Below are 16,522 nucleotides of genomic sequence, written 5' to 3' on the forward strand. Positions count from 1 at the left end.
AATTGGTGGCTCTAAATTGACCGTAGGTGTGAATGTGGGTGTGAGTGGTTGTTTGTCTCTGTGTCAGCCCTGCGATAACCTGGCAACTTGTCCAGGGTGTACCCCGCCTCTCGCCCATAGTCAGCTGGGATAGGCTCCAGCTTGCCTGCGACCCTAGGATAAGCGGCTACAGATAATGGATGGATGGATGGAATGAAATGGTCCCAAACCTGTTCCTGCATGACAATGCCCCCATGTACAAAGCGAGCTCTATGGACCCCAACACCACTAAACACCTTTGTGATAAACTGGAACTGTACCCCAAGCCCTTTTTGCCTTACCTCTCTAATGCTTTTGTGGCTGAATGAGCACAAATCCCCACAGCCATGCTGCAAAATCTAGTGGAAAGCCTTCGCAGAAGATGGAGGTTTTTATAACAGCAAAAGGGAACTAAATCTGGAATGGGATGTTCAGTAAGCATGGATGTGATGGCCATGGGGCCACATACTTTTAGATATATAGTGTAACTCTGACAGCAGTTCACCTCAGTTTTTGAATAACTATAAAAACGTCTCCAAAGTATTGACATGATCACTTTTATTGACAATTCCCCAAATATTCATTCATTGATTTCGTTTAACATTTGAAGCAGATTCATTAGTTGTATCTATAACTTCATCCTTCAGCCTACTGTACATCCAAAGAGGTTACATCATGTTTATTTTTTATTTGATTCATTTCTAAAATGGAAAATCACAGCTTTCACTTTATTGTTCAATAAGTTATTGTTTATCATTACAAATATTACATACATTTGTACATAGGTACAATTCATTCACCATTTGTACTCTCGCACATTTCCAAAAAAAATCTCTATCAAGTATCTTTCATACAAATGTAGCTTTGTATTGCGTTGTGTTATTTTGGCTGCTGTATGAGACGTTGTTGAAGGGATGTGGAGGATGGATAGAGGAGTAAGTTCCATTCCTCATTTTGCTCTGGCACTGACGAAGCTCAGCTGCATAGCCCTCAAAGCTCTCATCCTGAGGAACATCATCCACGTCAGTCTTTTGCTCAAAAGACGGTGAATCTGTCTGTTCTGGTGTTTCTCCCTGTTGGTGGCTTGCTGGAGTCTCGCTTTCATCCACTGCACCTGAGAAAAAAAAATGGTTCAAGAGTATGTGGCGCAACTTGGTGAATGACTAAAAGAAAAGCGGGAATGTTATGATTTTGGGGAGAAGAAATAAAGAGTATGATTTATCCTTGACCGCAAGTCCCAATCCCAGCATTGGAGAACCCATATTTCACACATCCTTATAGTTTCCTTGCTCTAATGCAGCACACACAGTTTGTTAACTACTTGATTTTTGGTGGATTACAGTTTAATGACGATATCTATTATATAAATATTTTGGATTTGTGTTGACTATCTGCTTCAATCTAAAATGGGAATGGGTTCCTTCATTAATTCACATTTAGTGAAGGGATTGTATTAAACAGAATATCAGTGTGGGCCTAAAGAGCAATAAACAAGCACTACAAGGTAAAATTGGGCATTTGAAAGATTTGGGATGTGAAGTCTAACAAGCTATTGTTTGATGGCTAAATTGCCTTATATCCACATAATATGCTATAATATTATGATTGCACATTATGATATTAATTATATTTTAAAACAAATTCTTGCAGAACGCAAATGCTTGCCTTTTCATTTTGTGATAAATATCCACAACACAAGGTGGCACTATAACCCTTCTTAAGTCTAAGGTTGGGCGGCACAGTGGTGTAGTGGTTAGCGCTGTCGCCTCACAGCAAGAAGGTCCTGGGTTCGAGCCCCGGGGCCGGCGAGGGCCTTTCTGTGTGGAGTTTGCATGTTCTCCCCGTGTCCGCGTGGGTTTCCTCCGGGTGCTCCGGTTTCCCCCACAGTCCAAAGACATGCAGGTTAGGTTAACCGGTGACTCTAAATTGACCGTAGGTGTGAATGTGAATGGTTGTCTGTGTCTATGTGTCAGCCCTGTGATGACCTGGCGACTTGTCCAGGGTGTACCCTGCCTTTCGCCTGTAGTCAGCTGGGATAGGCTCCAGCTTGCCTGCGACCCTGTAGAAGGATAAAGCGGCTAGAGATAATATGAGAAGTCTAAGGTTTGCCCATATACTCATTTTAAATCATCCATCCATTATCTGTAGCTACTTATCCTGTACAACAGGGTCTCAGGGAAGCAGGAGCCTATCCCAGCTGACTATGGGCGAGAGGCGGGGTACACCCTGGACAAGTTGCCAGATCATCACAGGGCTGACACATAGACAACCATTCACACTCACACCTACGGTCAATTTAGAGCCACCAATTAGCCTAACCTGCATGTCTTTGGACTGTGGGGGAAACCGGAGCACCCGGAGGAAACCCACGCAGACACGGGAAGAGCGTGCAAACTCCACACAGAAAGGCCCTCGCTGGCCGCTGGGCTCAAACCCAGAACCTTCTTGCTGCGAGGCGACAGCGCTAACCACTACACACCGTGCCACCCCCATTTTAAATCAACTTTCTTCAAATATTTATTTCAGTATTTGTAATCACTTGTTCTATGTCTGTCCTCACAGCCTTCACAAGAGAAGCTGGGTCTGCAATAAGAACATGCAGACTAATAACTAAATGCCATGATAGTTTTAACTCCTTCACCTGGTTTCTTCCTGTAGGTCTCTTTAGTCATCATTGCCTCAGTTTCTCTTGATCCTGAATATATTCATTTGAACACTAATCAGAGAGTACTAACTCTCCTATGCACCTCGCCTTACAAACAAGTGAATCAAACAGCTTTGACAACAGCGGAGTTGACACTTGGTCTTAATATTACTGTACTTCGGTCCTATTTTAAAAATAAGATCGTATTATGTTGTATTGTGATGTGTTCTGAGAATCAAGCGTGAGTGAAATGCAATAATCAGTCCTTCTCAAAATGGAACTCCATCACAAATCAAAATGGAAAATAAAAAAAAAATAAAAACAGAAAATGGGTAGAAAAAGATGGAAAAATCAACATAGAAGGAAATGAATTACAAAGAGTGATAGTGCACAAGCTCAAGAGCAAGTCTAGTGTGATTTCACCTCTAGTGTTTATTAGACACACACACAATCAACATGATCTACAGCAGAAGCAGAATGACCTGCAATTTAACAATGCTGTGCTTTCAAATGTTGTGGCAGCTGATGTGTAAAAAACTTTGTTAAAACCTAGCCTCAGCTGCCTTCTACTACAAGAGGCTCTGTGAACAGTAGGTATATACAGTCAGTCAACTCCAGAATTACTGGCATCCTTCATGAGAATTCTGTAAAAATCTTGTATAAGAAAACATCGTATACCAATAGTGCTGCTGAATGCTTGTATTATTTTTCCCCCTATTTTAAAAATTCCACATTTACTTCAGTCACTCATATTTCAGTAACACACTTTTTTTATCAAGTGGAGTAAAAAGGGCTTTGGAACATTTTGTTCCAATACATTTGGTTGTGGCAAGCTAGCTAGCTGACATTAGCTAATTAGCATTACAACAGTACTGAGTTCTTCAAAACTAGCTCCATGCAAGTAACAATATATGCACATGTATAAAAGGAAGGGAATTATCAACATTTTCTATTTTATATGTTTACATGGATTACACAAAAATATCAACCCTTGCGGGTATCTCAATATGAAAATAATGTAAACACAATACAGTATGACTGTTTCAAAGTTAACGTGCAGTGAAAAGATGGTATACATGATAACAGGAACCATCTTATTTTGTGGCTGTTCCCTAACATTACATTTTCCTATAAAAAGAGCAAAATCACCATAGCATTTTTTAATAAATAAAAATTTAATCATTGGGGATTTTCAGTGGTTTGAGAGGAATAAAATCCTTTAGGACATGCTGATAGAGGAAAATCATCATTTTGGGATGGTAACGTCAAATTACAAAACACCACCCTGATTACTTTCCGATAATCACATGCCTCATTGTGTTTTATTCCTTACATAGACAAAAAAAAAACCCCATATATTTATAGTACTAATGCATCTCAAACAATTAGAATGTCGTAAAGTTCAATATTTTCCATTAGTTATTGAAGAATGTAATGTAGGAAATGTAATATATTCTAGACTCATTACACAAACTAATATGTTCCAGGCATTTTTCCATTTTACTTTTGATAATTATTGCCTACAGCGCAAAAAAACTTAAAAAACATCTCAAAATATTAGAACATTTCATTTCGAGCTTGAGTAAAACAGTATAAATACCGTTTATCTCTCGGTCTAGTTCAGTGCACATAACCACAAGCATGGGGAAGACTGCTGACTTGACAGATGTCCAGAAGACTATCATCGACACCCTCCACAAGGAGGGAAAGCCACAGAAAGTAATTGCTGAAAAGGCTGGCTGGAAAAGGTGCACAAGCAACAGGGATGACCGCAGCATTCAGGGGATTGTCAAGAAAAGTTGATTCAAGAACTTGGGAGCGCTTCACAAGGAGCAGACTGAGGCTGGTGTCAGTGTATCAAGAGCCATCACACACAGACGTCTTCAGGAAAGGGGCTACAACTGTCACATTCCTAATATCAAACCATTCCTGAACCAGAGACAACATCAGAAGCGTCTTACCTGGGCTAAGGAGAGAAAGAACTGGACTGTTGCTCAGTGGTCCAAAGACCTAATTTTAGATGAAAGTAAATTTTGCATTTCATTTGGAAATCAGGGTCCTAGAGTCTGGAGGAAGAGTGGAGCGGCACAGAATCCAAGGTGTTTGAAGTCCAGTGTGAAGTTTCCGCAGTCTGTGATGATTTGGGGTGCCGTGTCATCTGCTGGTGTTGGTCCACTATGTCTTATCAAGTCCAAAGTCAACACAGCCATCTACCAGGAGATTTTTAGAGCACTTCATGCTTCCATCTGCTGACAAGCTTTCTGGAGATGCTGATTTCCTTTTCCAGCAGGACTTAGCACCTACCCACAGTGCCAAAACTACTACCAAATGGTTTACTGACCATGATATTACTGTGCTTGATTGGCCAGCCACCTCACCTGACCTGAACCCCACAGAGAATCTATGGAGTATTGTCAAGAGGAAGATGAGAAACAACCAACCCAAAAATACAGTTGAGCTTAAGGCCACTATCAAAGCAACCTGGGCTTCAATAACACCTCAGCAGTGCCACAGGCTGATCGCCTCCATGCCACATCGCATTGATACAGTAATTTATGGTAAAGGAGCCCTGACCAAGTATTGACTGGATAAATGAACATACTTTCCAGAAGTTGGACATTTCTGTATTGTACATCCTTTTTTGATTGATATTAGGAAATATTCTAATAATTTGGGATACTGGATTTCTGATTTTCATGAGCTATAAGCCATAATCACCAAAATTAAAACAAAAAAGGCTTGAAATATTTCACTTTGTGTAATGAATATAGAATATATGAAAGTTTATCTTTTTGAATTAAATTATGAAAAACAGAACTTTTTCACAATATTCTAGTCGTTTGAGATGCACTCGTATATTTTTTTCTCAAGCGTAAAAATTATTTATCCTTCTTCTACCCAAAGCCATTCTCAGCCCAACACATTTTAAATAGCAGCTTGTCTTAGATGCGCAAGAATGATTGGTGCCCTTAAATATTATTTATAATAATTTATAATAAATGTACATTTTTTTGTCCTTGATAGAAAACTGTTTTTAGTAATTTCTGTGCCATCTTTGACCATGTCCTAGTGATTTACAGCACCACAAATTCTGAGCAGTACCAGTGTATATATTAACCCAAACCTGGTTGTTTCTGTTAAGAATCACGACTTACATGAATACAACACATCAATGCATCAAAGTTTTGCAATGGCCAAGTCAGTCTCTGCATTTGATCCATATAAAACGGGGTTTGAAATGAAGAGGGCAATCAATATGAGCAAGCTTGTAATATTCTAGAAGGAGTGTATAGGATCATTGTACAGAGCCTCATAACAAGACACTCAATGTTGTTCCTCAGGAGAAGCTTCACCAAGTATGGTTTCAATTGTTTAAAATTATATATTAACAGTCATGTTGAGAGAAAAAAAAAAAGTGTTATAATGTTGCTATAAATAAGGCTATAAAATGTCCATGCCTGTTTAAGCTCAAAATAGTTGATTAGTGTTATTGATTTCATTTAGCCATTTTTGCTCATTCTCATGAAGGGTACCAATAATTCTGGAGTTGACTATTAAGCCTTTGCTGGTCAATGTTCAACTCTTCAGCTTTGTTGAATTGCAGGTGTGGAGGATGGATGGAAAGTGGCACACCTGCTGATGAATCATTAGTCACTTTCTACAAGATGATTAAAAATGTGTAAAGTAACATGATTAAAACACTAAGATTCACCACACATACCGTAACAAATGAAATATGTAGAAAACTAGTAACCTTAGCATCTAAGGCATGTTGTATATCTGTGTCATACAATAGTCAAAAACATTGGTATTAACAGAATAAAGCAAGTAAACACAAATCTACAATTCAGGAATATTAGTATCAAAACTCCTGTTTTTCCACATGGATTTGTTCTGATAAGTCCTGTGTGTGTTGATTTGTAGAAAAACCCCGAGCAGAGCTGAGAGGTGCTCTTTAACACCATAAAGTGCATCTAAAGCTGTCAAATATCAGTTCTATCTGACCTTATTAATATACTTACAATCTGAAGCATAAAGTTTATTCATGTACAAACATCAACCACCACAAACATACACTCACTACACACACTACAGAACATACAGCTAGTCATCCAGGAGAAATACCTGAGCTGGGGTTTCTGTGGGCGGAAGGCAGTGGTGGAGGGGTGATGTCAGCATCATTAGGAGGTGGGCAGGTTGGCACAGAGGGCAGTAGAGTACAGTTGGGGCTGCTGATGTCTCCTTCACCTACCAGGGTGAGATCACACAGTCCCTCTCCATCCTGCCCTGGGGGGCCTTGTGAATGGATGATGGGGGAGAGAGGCGGGGAGAACACATCAGTCTCGTCTTCAGCTTTGGGGTCATGTCCATTGGAGGTAACGGATGGGAACTGGTTGGGGTCGTGAACTGGTTTTTGGGAAGTGGATGTGGAACAGGATGGAGGTGCACTGTGCTCAGGTTTCAGACGCAGAAAGTCAGGGAGCACCAGGTCCTCTTTTCTCAGCAGGCCTCTCTGGTCATCGGCACGGCTGCTCTGAGCACGACTCAGCAGCTCAAAGAACTCTGAGTAAAAGCAAGCAGATAAAGAAACAAAAAGAAAGCACGAGTGAAGTCCACAATAAAAACAGACCTATGGAAAAGAAAGACTGGTAGGTATTACCAGGACCAATTAATGCTAGCTTATCCTTGACTTGCAAGTGACATCAAAACAAAATAGAAACCCAGATGTCGGCCATGTTGGTGGAGATACAAATGCGGGGTCAAGTGACATTCCATATAAAACATACTCACGTGCGCAACTCTCTGTTTTTCCACTGCTTTAAATGTTCTTTTAGCTATGCCATATCTTTGTGCTGTATATGGTTGTGGTCACAACAGTACTCATGACCGTGGCATGTTCTGATTGTTTAGAATTCCATCTGTGATTCAGAAAGAGGGCAAGGAAACCCTGAGGCTTAGTACGGAGAGGAGACGAGCACGGCTGAACAACAATCAGCAGGGCTGATCTAAGAGGCTAAAACCAAAACAGCTTGTGTTTGCAGTCATCATTTTATCTCAGGTGAGACTCAAAAGCTCTCAATAATATCATGGAAGAATTTTATTTTGTGTTGCTAGAATTTTGCTATAAAATGAGCGCTCTTTTGTTGTGGTTCACTCAGTTGTTGTTATAATTTTAACACGTGTATTACTATTTCGCTTCTAGGAGCGCCAGCAAAATTATACAATAGAAACAATCCAGACTGGGGACCCACTCAGAACATGGGCTATGTTTCGTCCAAGGTCAGCCAAACCAGATAGAACATGATATCTGGGTACTCGATGGTTGGTAGAAGCGTCTTATCTTCAGAAAAGTCTGACTTTTTTCAACAATATGGGTCAAAACCACACATATCTATCTTCTCTTTGTATCAAATATTTGCTCGACCGTTCAAATCGTGGTAATACTGAGAAAATTCAGCCTTGTTTACAGACACGCTTTCAGCGGCTGCCATCCTAGTTGCTTTGCATATCCACCATTATGGCGGACGCTCATGACGTAGCACATTTTGATCACGTGGTTGCAAGTCATCTATACTGTAGTAGATTTATAAATTGTGGCAGCAGTTTCTTTAAGGTGATCATAAACTATGCTTAACTTCAATATTTCTCTGGGCACATTTAACACTATTCTAAGCCATGTTTCATGGCGAACAATGTGGTGACATCGTAACTATCATATAATATTACTAAATAATGTTTATAAAAGAGTTTTATATGCTGCAATGCTTGAGCTGTCCCCAATTTCCATCACTAGTTATAGGAGAGCAGTGGGCTAAGATAATAACATGTTACATTTTAGCCCTACAATCCTAATTTAGGCATCTAATAGATATCACAACGATATCTCACAAAAATATGCTGCTAGACCTTTAAAATAATAGTAAGGCTGAAGAGAGGGGCTGAGCTGTCAACTGATCACCACCTGGTGGTGAGTTGGATCCGCTGGCGGAGGAGGAAGCCGGACAGACCTGGCAGGCCCAAACGTATGGTGAGGGTCTGCTGGGAACGTCTGGCCGAGCACTCTGTCGGGGGGGTCTTTAACTCCCACCTCCGGGAGAGCTTCTCCCAGCTACCGAGGGAGGCGGGGGACATGGAGTCTGAGTGGACCATGTTCTCTGCCTCCATTGTCGACGCGGCTGTTCGGAGCTGTGGCCACAAGGTCTCTGGTGCCTGTCGTGGCGGCAATCCCTGACACTGGAAGTAAGGGATGCCGTCAAGCTGAAGGAGTCCTATTGGGCCATGTTGGCCTCCGGGACTCCTGAGGCAGCTGATGGGTATCGGCAGGCCAGGCGTGCCGCAGCTCGGGCAGTTGCGGAGGCAAAAACTCGGAACTGGGAGGAGTTCGGTGAGGCCATGGAGGAGGACTATCGGTCAGCCTCGAAGAAATTCTGGCAAACCGTCCAGCGCCTCAGGAGAGGGAAGCAGTACTCTGCCAACACTGTTTACAGTGCGGGTGGGGAGCTGTTGACCTCGACTGGGGACATTGTCGGGCGGTGGAAGGAATACTTCGAGGATCTCCTCAATCCCACTGTCACGTCTTCCATTGAGGAAGCGGAGGCTGATGACTCAGAGATGGACTTGTCCATTACCCAAGCCGAAGTTACTGAGGTGGTTAGCAAGCTCCTCGGTGGCAAGGCATCGGGGGTGGATGAGATCCGCCCCGAGTATCTCAAGTCTCTGGATGTTGTGGGGCTGTCTTGGCTGACACGTCTCTGCAACATCGCATGGCGGTCGGGGACAGTGCCTCTGGAGTGGCAGACTGGGGTGGTTGTCCCTCTTTTTAAGAAAGGGGACCGGAGCGTGTGCTCCAATCACACTTCTCAGTCTCCCAGGGAAGGTTTACTCCAGGGTACTGGAGAGGAGAATTCGGCCGATAGTCGAACCTCGGATCCAGGAGGAACAATGCGGTTTTTGTCCTGGTCGCGGAACACTGGACCAGCTCTATACCCTTCATAGGGTGCTCGAGGGTTCATGGGAGTTTGTCCAACCAGTCCACATGTGCTTTGTGGATTTGGAGAAGGCATTCGACTGTGTCCCTCGTGGTATTCTGTGGGGGGTGCTTCGGGAGTATGGGATTCGGGGCTCTTTGCTAAGGGCTGTCCGGTCCCTGTACGAACGGAGCAGAAGTCTGGTTCACATTGCCGGCAGCAAGTCAGACTTGTTCCCAGTGCATGTTGGACTTCGGCAGGGCTACCCTTTGTCACTAGTTCTGTTCATAATCTTTATGGACAGAATTTCTAGGCGCAGCCAGGGGCCGGAAGGAATCCTGTTTGGGAACCACAGGATTTCATCTCTGCTTTTCGCAGATGATGCTGTCTTGTTGGCTTCTTCAAACCAGGACCTTCAGCATGCACTGGGGCGGTTTGCAGTCGAGTGTGAAGCGGCTGGGATGAGAATCAGCACCTCCAAGTCAGAGGCCATGGTTCTGGACCAGAAAAGGGTGGCTTGCCCTCTCCAGGTTGGTGGAGAAGTCCTGCCTCAAGTGGAGGAGTTTAAGTATCTCGGGATCTTGTTCATGAGTGAGGGAAGGATAGAGCGCGAGATCGACAGACGGATCGGTGCGGCCTCTGCAGTGATGCAGTTGCTTTACCGGTCCGTCGTGGTGAAGAAGGAGCTGAGCCAAAAAGCGAAGCTCTCGATTTACTGGTCAATCTACGTTCCGACTCTCACCTATGGTCATGACCAAAAGAACAAGATCGCGGATACAAGCGGCCGAAATGAGTTTCCTTCGCAGGGTGGCTGGGCGCTCCCTTAGAGATAGGGTGAGAAGCACAGTCCCTCGGGAGGAGCTCAGAGTAGAGCTGCTGCTCCTCCACATTGAGAGGATCAGCTGAGGTGGCTCGGGCATCTCTTTCGGATGCCTCCTGGACGCCTCCCTGGGGAGGTGTTCCAGGCATGTCCCCCCGGGGAAGACCCAGGACACGCTGGAGGGACTATGTCTCTCAGCTGGCCTGGGAACGCCTCGGTGTTCTTCCCGAGGAGCTGGCCGAGGTGTCTGGGGAAAGGGAAGTTTGGGCTTCCATGCTCAGACTGCTGCCTCCGCGACCCGGTCCCGGATAAGTGGAAGAAGACGAGACGAGACGAGTAAGGCTGGGTTACATAATTTAACTCTTTACCCCTTGACGACGACATATGACGACCCCGTGTATGCACCATAATGACATTTGATGACTCTGAATTTGCCTCTACATACGTATTTTACCCTTTACAGTTATCCCAGGTGAATATTTATGATAAAATGTATGAATTTTGAAAAGATAATTGAACAACGTTATATAAAGCATCTTTGTAAAGTTGCAGTAATCATTTATTGTACACCATTTGACGAATTCTTCATGTAAAATGTGAAGATTGGTTTTCACACAGGTATTACTCACCTTTCGGACACTACCTGCAAGTTGGTGAATGTTGAAACATAACAGTGATTTTTGTATTCTGTGTCATGCCCTCTTTTCAAAAATGTATGATACGTTATGATTGTTTCAACATAATGAAGGAGAAAACTGATATGAACAAAACCTTGTCTTTAGACCTTTTTTCTTGTAAATATGTTCTAAGGGTGAACAGTATATACATACACAAGGGTGGCTGTAGGTAAAGGTAAAGGGGTAAAGAGTTAATATTGGTAATATCTAGCACTGCACTAATCTTTGACAAACCGTGATATTGATCATTTTGAAAAAAAAAGATAAGAGAACTTTTAGAGTAGTTTTAAATAGCTTATGAAAATGTTTATATTTTCAAAGCCATCTCAGGACCAAAGGCTCATGGACTCAAGTCTCAGCCACATTTCTGGTTCTAACTTTTCAACCGTTGGTCCGATTTTCGAAAACTTGGTCTCCCTGGAATCCTTGGACCCAGCCGAGTCCAGAGGACCCTATGACGTCATTTTCCGCCCGACTACTTTTCCCGCCATTTTGATTTTATTCTTGTTCATCTTTCCATGCAAACTTTGATTGCAGTTTCTAAGAGGTACTATAATTTATTCATAAATAAATAATTAAAACAAATAAAGTTACATAACTAAACAAATAACTAAATGAGATGCTTCAGATACACATGCAATTAAAAATTCTAGAAGTTTTTGTGGTGGGACTTTGTTAAAAACATCACCCAGATTACTTTGAGAATAAAATTGTTCCCTTGTGGTGTTTAGACCAGGACAACTAAGTAAAATATGCTTGATTGACAGAGATATCCTAGAGAAATGGCGTGATGGTGCTTCTTCACCCTTTAATAAAAAAGCATGGATGAGCCTTGAAAGAGCAATACGATGCCTGGTATACACCACTTGATCATGTCTGGTTGAAATGAGAATAAAAGTGTTTTACTGAAGGCAGAGTTGACTTAGCTTATAAAATAAATAGCTTATGAAATATTTACATTCTACTTACATTTTCTTATCCTATAAATAATAAAAATTGTCTAACAAATATAATAACTCTGAACAAATATAGAAAACAGTATATATGCATTGTTTGAGTTTTCATTCATTGAAAAAAGAAGCCTTTATTTGTCACATGCATACTCACGCACAGTGAAATTCGTACCTCTGCATTTAACCCATCTGAAGCAGTGAAAACACACAAAAAGTGAGCAATGAGCGCACACACATACCCAGAGCAGTGGGTAGCTATGCTACAACGCCTGGGGAGCAGTTGGGGGTTACAGTTGTGGTCAGAAGTTTACATACAGTGACATGAATTTCACCTTGGATATGAATGTCATGACAATATTTGGGCTTTCAGTAATTTCTTTGAACGGTTCTTTTTCTGTGGCAGAATGTACAGCATACATCTTTAATTAAAAGAAAAAAACATTAAAATTTGGTGCACAAGTTTTAATTTTCTTTGGGTTTTCTGAAATCAACACAGGGTCAAATTATACATACAGGCTCAAAAATATACATACAGCACACCTAATATTTGGGTAAAATGCCTCGTCGCAAGATTCACCTTGACCAAACATTTTTGTTTACCATGAACAAGCTTCTGGCAGAATTCTGGTTGGATATTTCACGACTCTTGATGGCAGAATTGGTAGAGTTCAATTAAATTTTTTTTCTTTCTTGGCTTATAAGCACGGTCCATATATTTTCAGTAGGGTTGAAGTCAGGACTTGTTTTAAGTTTAATGTTAGCCTGCTTTATCCTCCACAACCAGCTCTGATGTGTGTTTGGGTTCATTGTCCTGTTGTAAGTCCCAAGTTGTGTTCAACTTTCTGATGGTTTATGCTGAAGAATTCTGAAGTAGTCCTCCTTCATTATTCCATCCACTTTGTGCAATGAACCAGTTCCACTGGCAGCAAAACAGCCCCAGAGCATGATGATCCTACCACCACCACCAACTGGTACAGTGTCCCTCTGTACATGGTGGCCATTGTGGCCTAACAACTCAATCTTTTGCCGCTTTTCCACTACAAACGCGGCTGAGTTGGGCTGAGCCGTGCCGTGCTGAGTCGAGCTGAGCGGGGCTATTGGAGTTGCATTTCGACTACAACCGCGCTGAACCGTGCTGGCTGGAAGTGGGTGGACACATTGGGTGGAGTTAGCAAAAGTGGGTGGACGTCTTGTGATGTCGTTAAGCGGCGCAAACAGTGACATCAGTGATCTTTTAAGCGGTAGTCTCACGACCCAGATAGTAAACAATAAACATGGAGGACATGGAGTCGTTAGTGTTGCTGGTCTTGGTTCTGTGGCTTGTTGTCACCGACAACGCCAACAGATACTGGCAAGAGCGTATAGATGAGGCGAGGCGCATAAGGCTTCAGAAATTCTCGTAATTCTTCTTCTTCCGGGTTTACGGTGTTTACAGATCCCAGCATGCTCGCGGGGTGTGTGTGGGCATGTGAGGACACTCCTCCTCACCAATCAGTGCACAGGGGAGTGTCTGCTCACGCCCCCAGCCTCACTCAGCTTGGTTTGGCTCGCTTCAGCCCCACTCCAAAACCGTGCGAGTTTTGGGTGCTAAGCAGGGCTGAAGCGAGCTGAGTCGTGCTGTTCTGAGGTAGTCGAAACGCGAGCCGTGTCGGGCTGAAGTGAGCTGAAGCGAGCTGAAGTGAGCTGAAAAAGGGTAGTGGAAAAGGGCCATTTGTCTCATCTGACCATACAGCTATCCTCCAGAAGGCTTTTTCTTTGTCCGTGTGGTCAGCTTCAAACTTTAGTTAAGCTTGAAGGTGTCAATTTTGGAGCAGGGGGTTATTTCTTGGAAAGCAGCCTTTTAGTCCATGGTGATCTGAATTGTAGACAATGATCCATCAGTTTCCAGTTCATGGCAGGGTTGTGCCATGGTGGTTCCCAGGTTGTTCCTGACCATCCAAACCAATTTCCTTTCAGCTGAAGGTGACAGTTTGGGTTTTCTTGAAGCAGAGTGGCTTGGCAAAGTGACTACATCTCACAATAACTTGGATACAACTGTTTAAACTGATCTTAGAATTTACAGTTGTTTAGAAATGGCTCCAAGACATATTCCAGAGTTGTGTATATCTGCGATCCTCTTTCTCAGATCTGCACGGAGCTCCTTGGACTTTCCCATTTTACTGTGTTGGTCAATCCAATGAGTGCTGTAAACAAATCCTTTTTATGAAGGCACAGAGAAGCTACCAGCTGTAGTCAATCATGATCACTAACAGGAAGTTAAGAGACCTCGGCCTTGGCAAGATAAGAGACATTTTGGAAGTTTCAGCACCTCTGAATTAATAATCTAAGTGAACGTATGTAAATTTTTGACCCTGTTGACCGTGTTGATTTCAGAAAACCCAAAGAAAATTAAAACTTGTGCACCAATTCTAGTGGATTTTTTTAATTAAAGATGTTGTATATGCTGTACATTCTGCCACAGAAAAAGAACAGTTCAAAGAAATTACTGAAAGCCCAAATATTGCCATGACATTCATATCCAAGATAACATTCGTGTCACTGTATGTAAACTTCTGACCACAACTGTACGTGCCTTGCTCAAGGGCACTTCAGCCTAAGGCCGCCCCCATTTTAACCTAACCGCATGTCTTTGAACTGCGGGGGAAACCGGAGCACCCGGAGGAAACCCACGCAGACCTGGGGAGAACATGCAAACTCCACACAGAAAGGCCCCCGTCAGCCACTGGGCTCGAACCCAGAACCTTCTTGCTGTGAGGCAACAGTGCTAACCACTACACCACCGTGTCGAAAGCTAAGAATGATTGTCTTAACAGGTCTGTGTAAAATTATAGCATTCCCAGTTACAGTATAATTCATCCATTCATTCATCTTGTTCAGGGTTGTGGTGGATCGCTAACCTATCACCAGGGACACTAGCAGCAAAGCTAGAATACAGACAGCCTAACCAAATGTCACATGTCGGAAGTCTTCAGGACAGATGACTTTGCGCTTTCTGCTTTCTCAGAAATATGGCAAAAATTTTTTTTTGTCTATTAACTCGAAGAGAGGCAAAAAGAAGGGGGAGGAAGCAATTGTTTATAACTACTGTAACATACGTAAACAATAACAGGAACACAATTTTCTTGTGAACGTTTGACAGCATTAAATGTACCTAAATGAAATGATAAAAGTACAAAATTCAATTTGTTGCAAAATCACAGTGGTATACGAGGCATAAAAACACTTCAGCATGTGCTTTTATAAATGTAGGAGAATAATTCACCTGATCATTGATTGTTTTCCTATAACACATCATGTTTTACTCCTTATTCACTTAGTGTTGTAAGCTGATACTAAGATATACTGAAAACCATAATATTGTGCTACATGTAAATCATACATGTAAATCGTCACCGTCTCGGCCTCATCCGAGACGGTGACGAGTCTGCATACAGACGGGAGGTTGAACGGCTGGTCTGTTGGTGCGGTCAGAACAATCTGGAGCTGAACACGCTCAAAACTGTGGAGATGACAGTGGACTTTAGGAGGAGCCCCCCCACTCTGCTGCCCATCACCAACAACATTGTGACTGCTGTTGAAAGCTTCAGGTTTTTGGGTTCCACAATCTCTCGGGACTTGAAGTGGGAGACCAACACAGTCACGATCATCAAAAAGGCTCAGCGGAGGTTGTACTTTCTGCGCCATATTCCAAGATGGCGCCGCAGACGGTTGCCTCGGTACTTCGCTCTCTCGTACTTTCTATGTTTTTGTGCATTTGTTGTTTCTCTTGTGCTTCTTCTCTGGTCACATACTCCAGAGAACAACTTATAAGCATTGGAATAACCACCAGTAAAGTTTTTTCATTGGCTTTCATTGATCTGGAAAGTTTTTGTTAGGGTTTTGCTGGGATTCGAACCTGGTTCGTTGGTGTGATAATCCAGCAAACCCCCACTAGGCCACCAGGGGGATGACTCAAATGCAGAGGCGTGAGGCGGAAGTAGAAAAAGAATCAAAAGGTTTATTTAAACTATATACACTATATACAGGGCAAAACAAAAGACAAAAAAAAACCAAAGAGTATAATCCAAAAGAAAAGCAAAGTGCAAAAATACAAAAGCTAAGAAGATCAAAAAACACAGTACAAAGGAAACTGGAGATAAACATAACAGCACAAAGACTCCGTGACAAGAGGACTGAACTCAGGGGTATAAATAGACAAACTAATTAAGGACACAGGTGAAGATAATTAGGCAATTAACACAAACACAAAACACAGGAACAGTGGCGGCCTCTAGAGGCCAAAATAAACACGACATGAAAAGGAAATAACAGCGGCCTCTAGAGGCCAAAACAGTCCTAGTCCTAACAGGACCCCCCCCTCTAGGAGCGTCTCCTGACGTTCCCAGGGCGATCCGGATGGGCCGAATGGAAGTCCCGACATAGTTCTTTATCAAGGACATCCC

At 42.6% G+C, this 16,522-nt stretch overlaps 1 protein-coding gene across 5 annotated transcripts in view; it reads right to left on the minus strand.

The window, feature by feature from the left end:
* Positions 1–562: 562 nt before the first annotated feature.
* Positions 563–16,522, minus strand: part of rgs12a (regulator of G protein signaling 12a) — a 101,330-nt gene continuing 85,370 nt past the window's right edge. For all 5 annotated transcript variants that reach the window (XM_060934032.1, XM_060934022.1, XM_060934051.1 and 2 more), the window contains 2 exons: positions 6,788–7,225; positions 563–1,132 (listed from right to left, as the gene is read on the minus strand). In XM_060934032.1, the coding sequence (XP_060790015.1) occupies positions 867–1,132; positions 6,788–7,225 (704 nt within the window). In that variant the 3' untranslated portion in view covers positions 563–866. The remainder of the gene's footprint in view (positions 1,133–6,787; positions 7,226–16,522) is intronic.

This window comes from Neoarius graeffei, chromosome 1, assembly GCF_027579695.1.
Source record: "Neoarius graeffei isolate fNeoGra1 chromosome 1, fNeoGra1.pri, whole genome shotgun sequence".
In the NCBI taxonomy this organism is placed as follows: domain Eukaryota; kingdom Metazoa; phylum Chordata; class Actinopteri; order Siluriformes; family Ariidae; genus Neoarius; species Neoarius graeffei.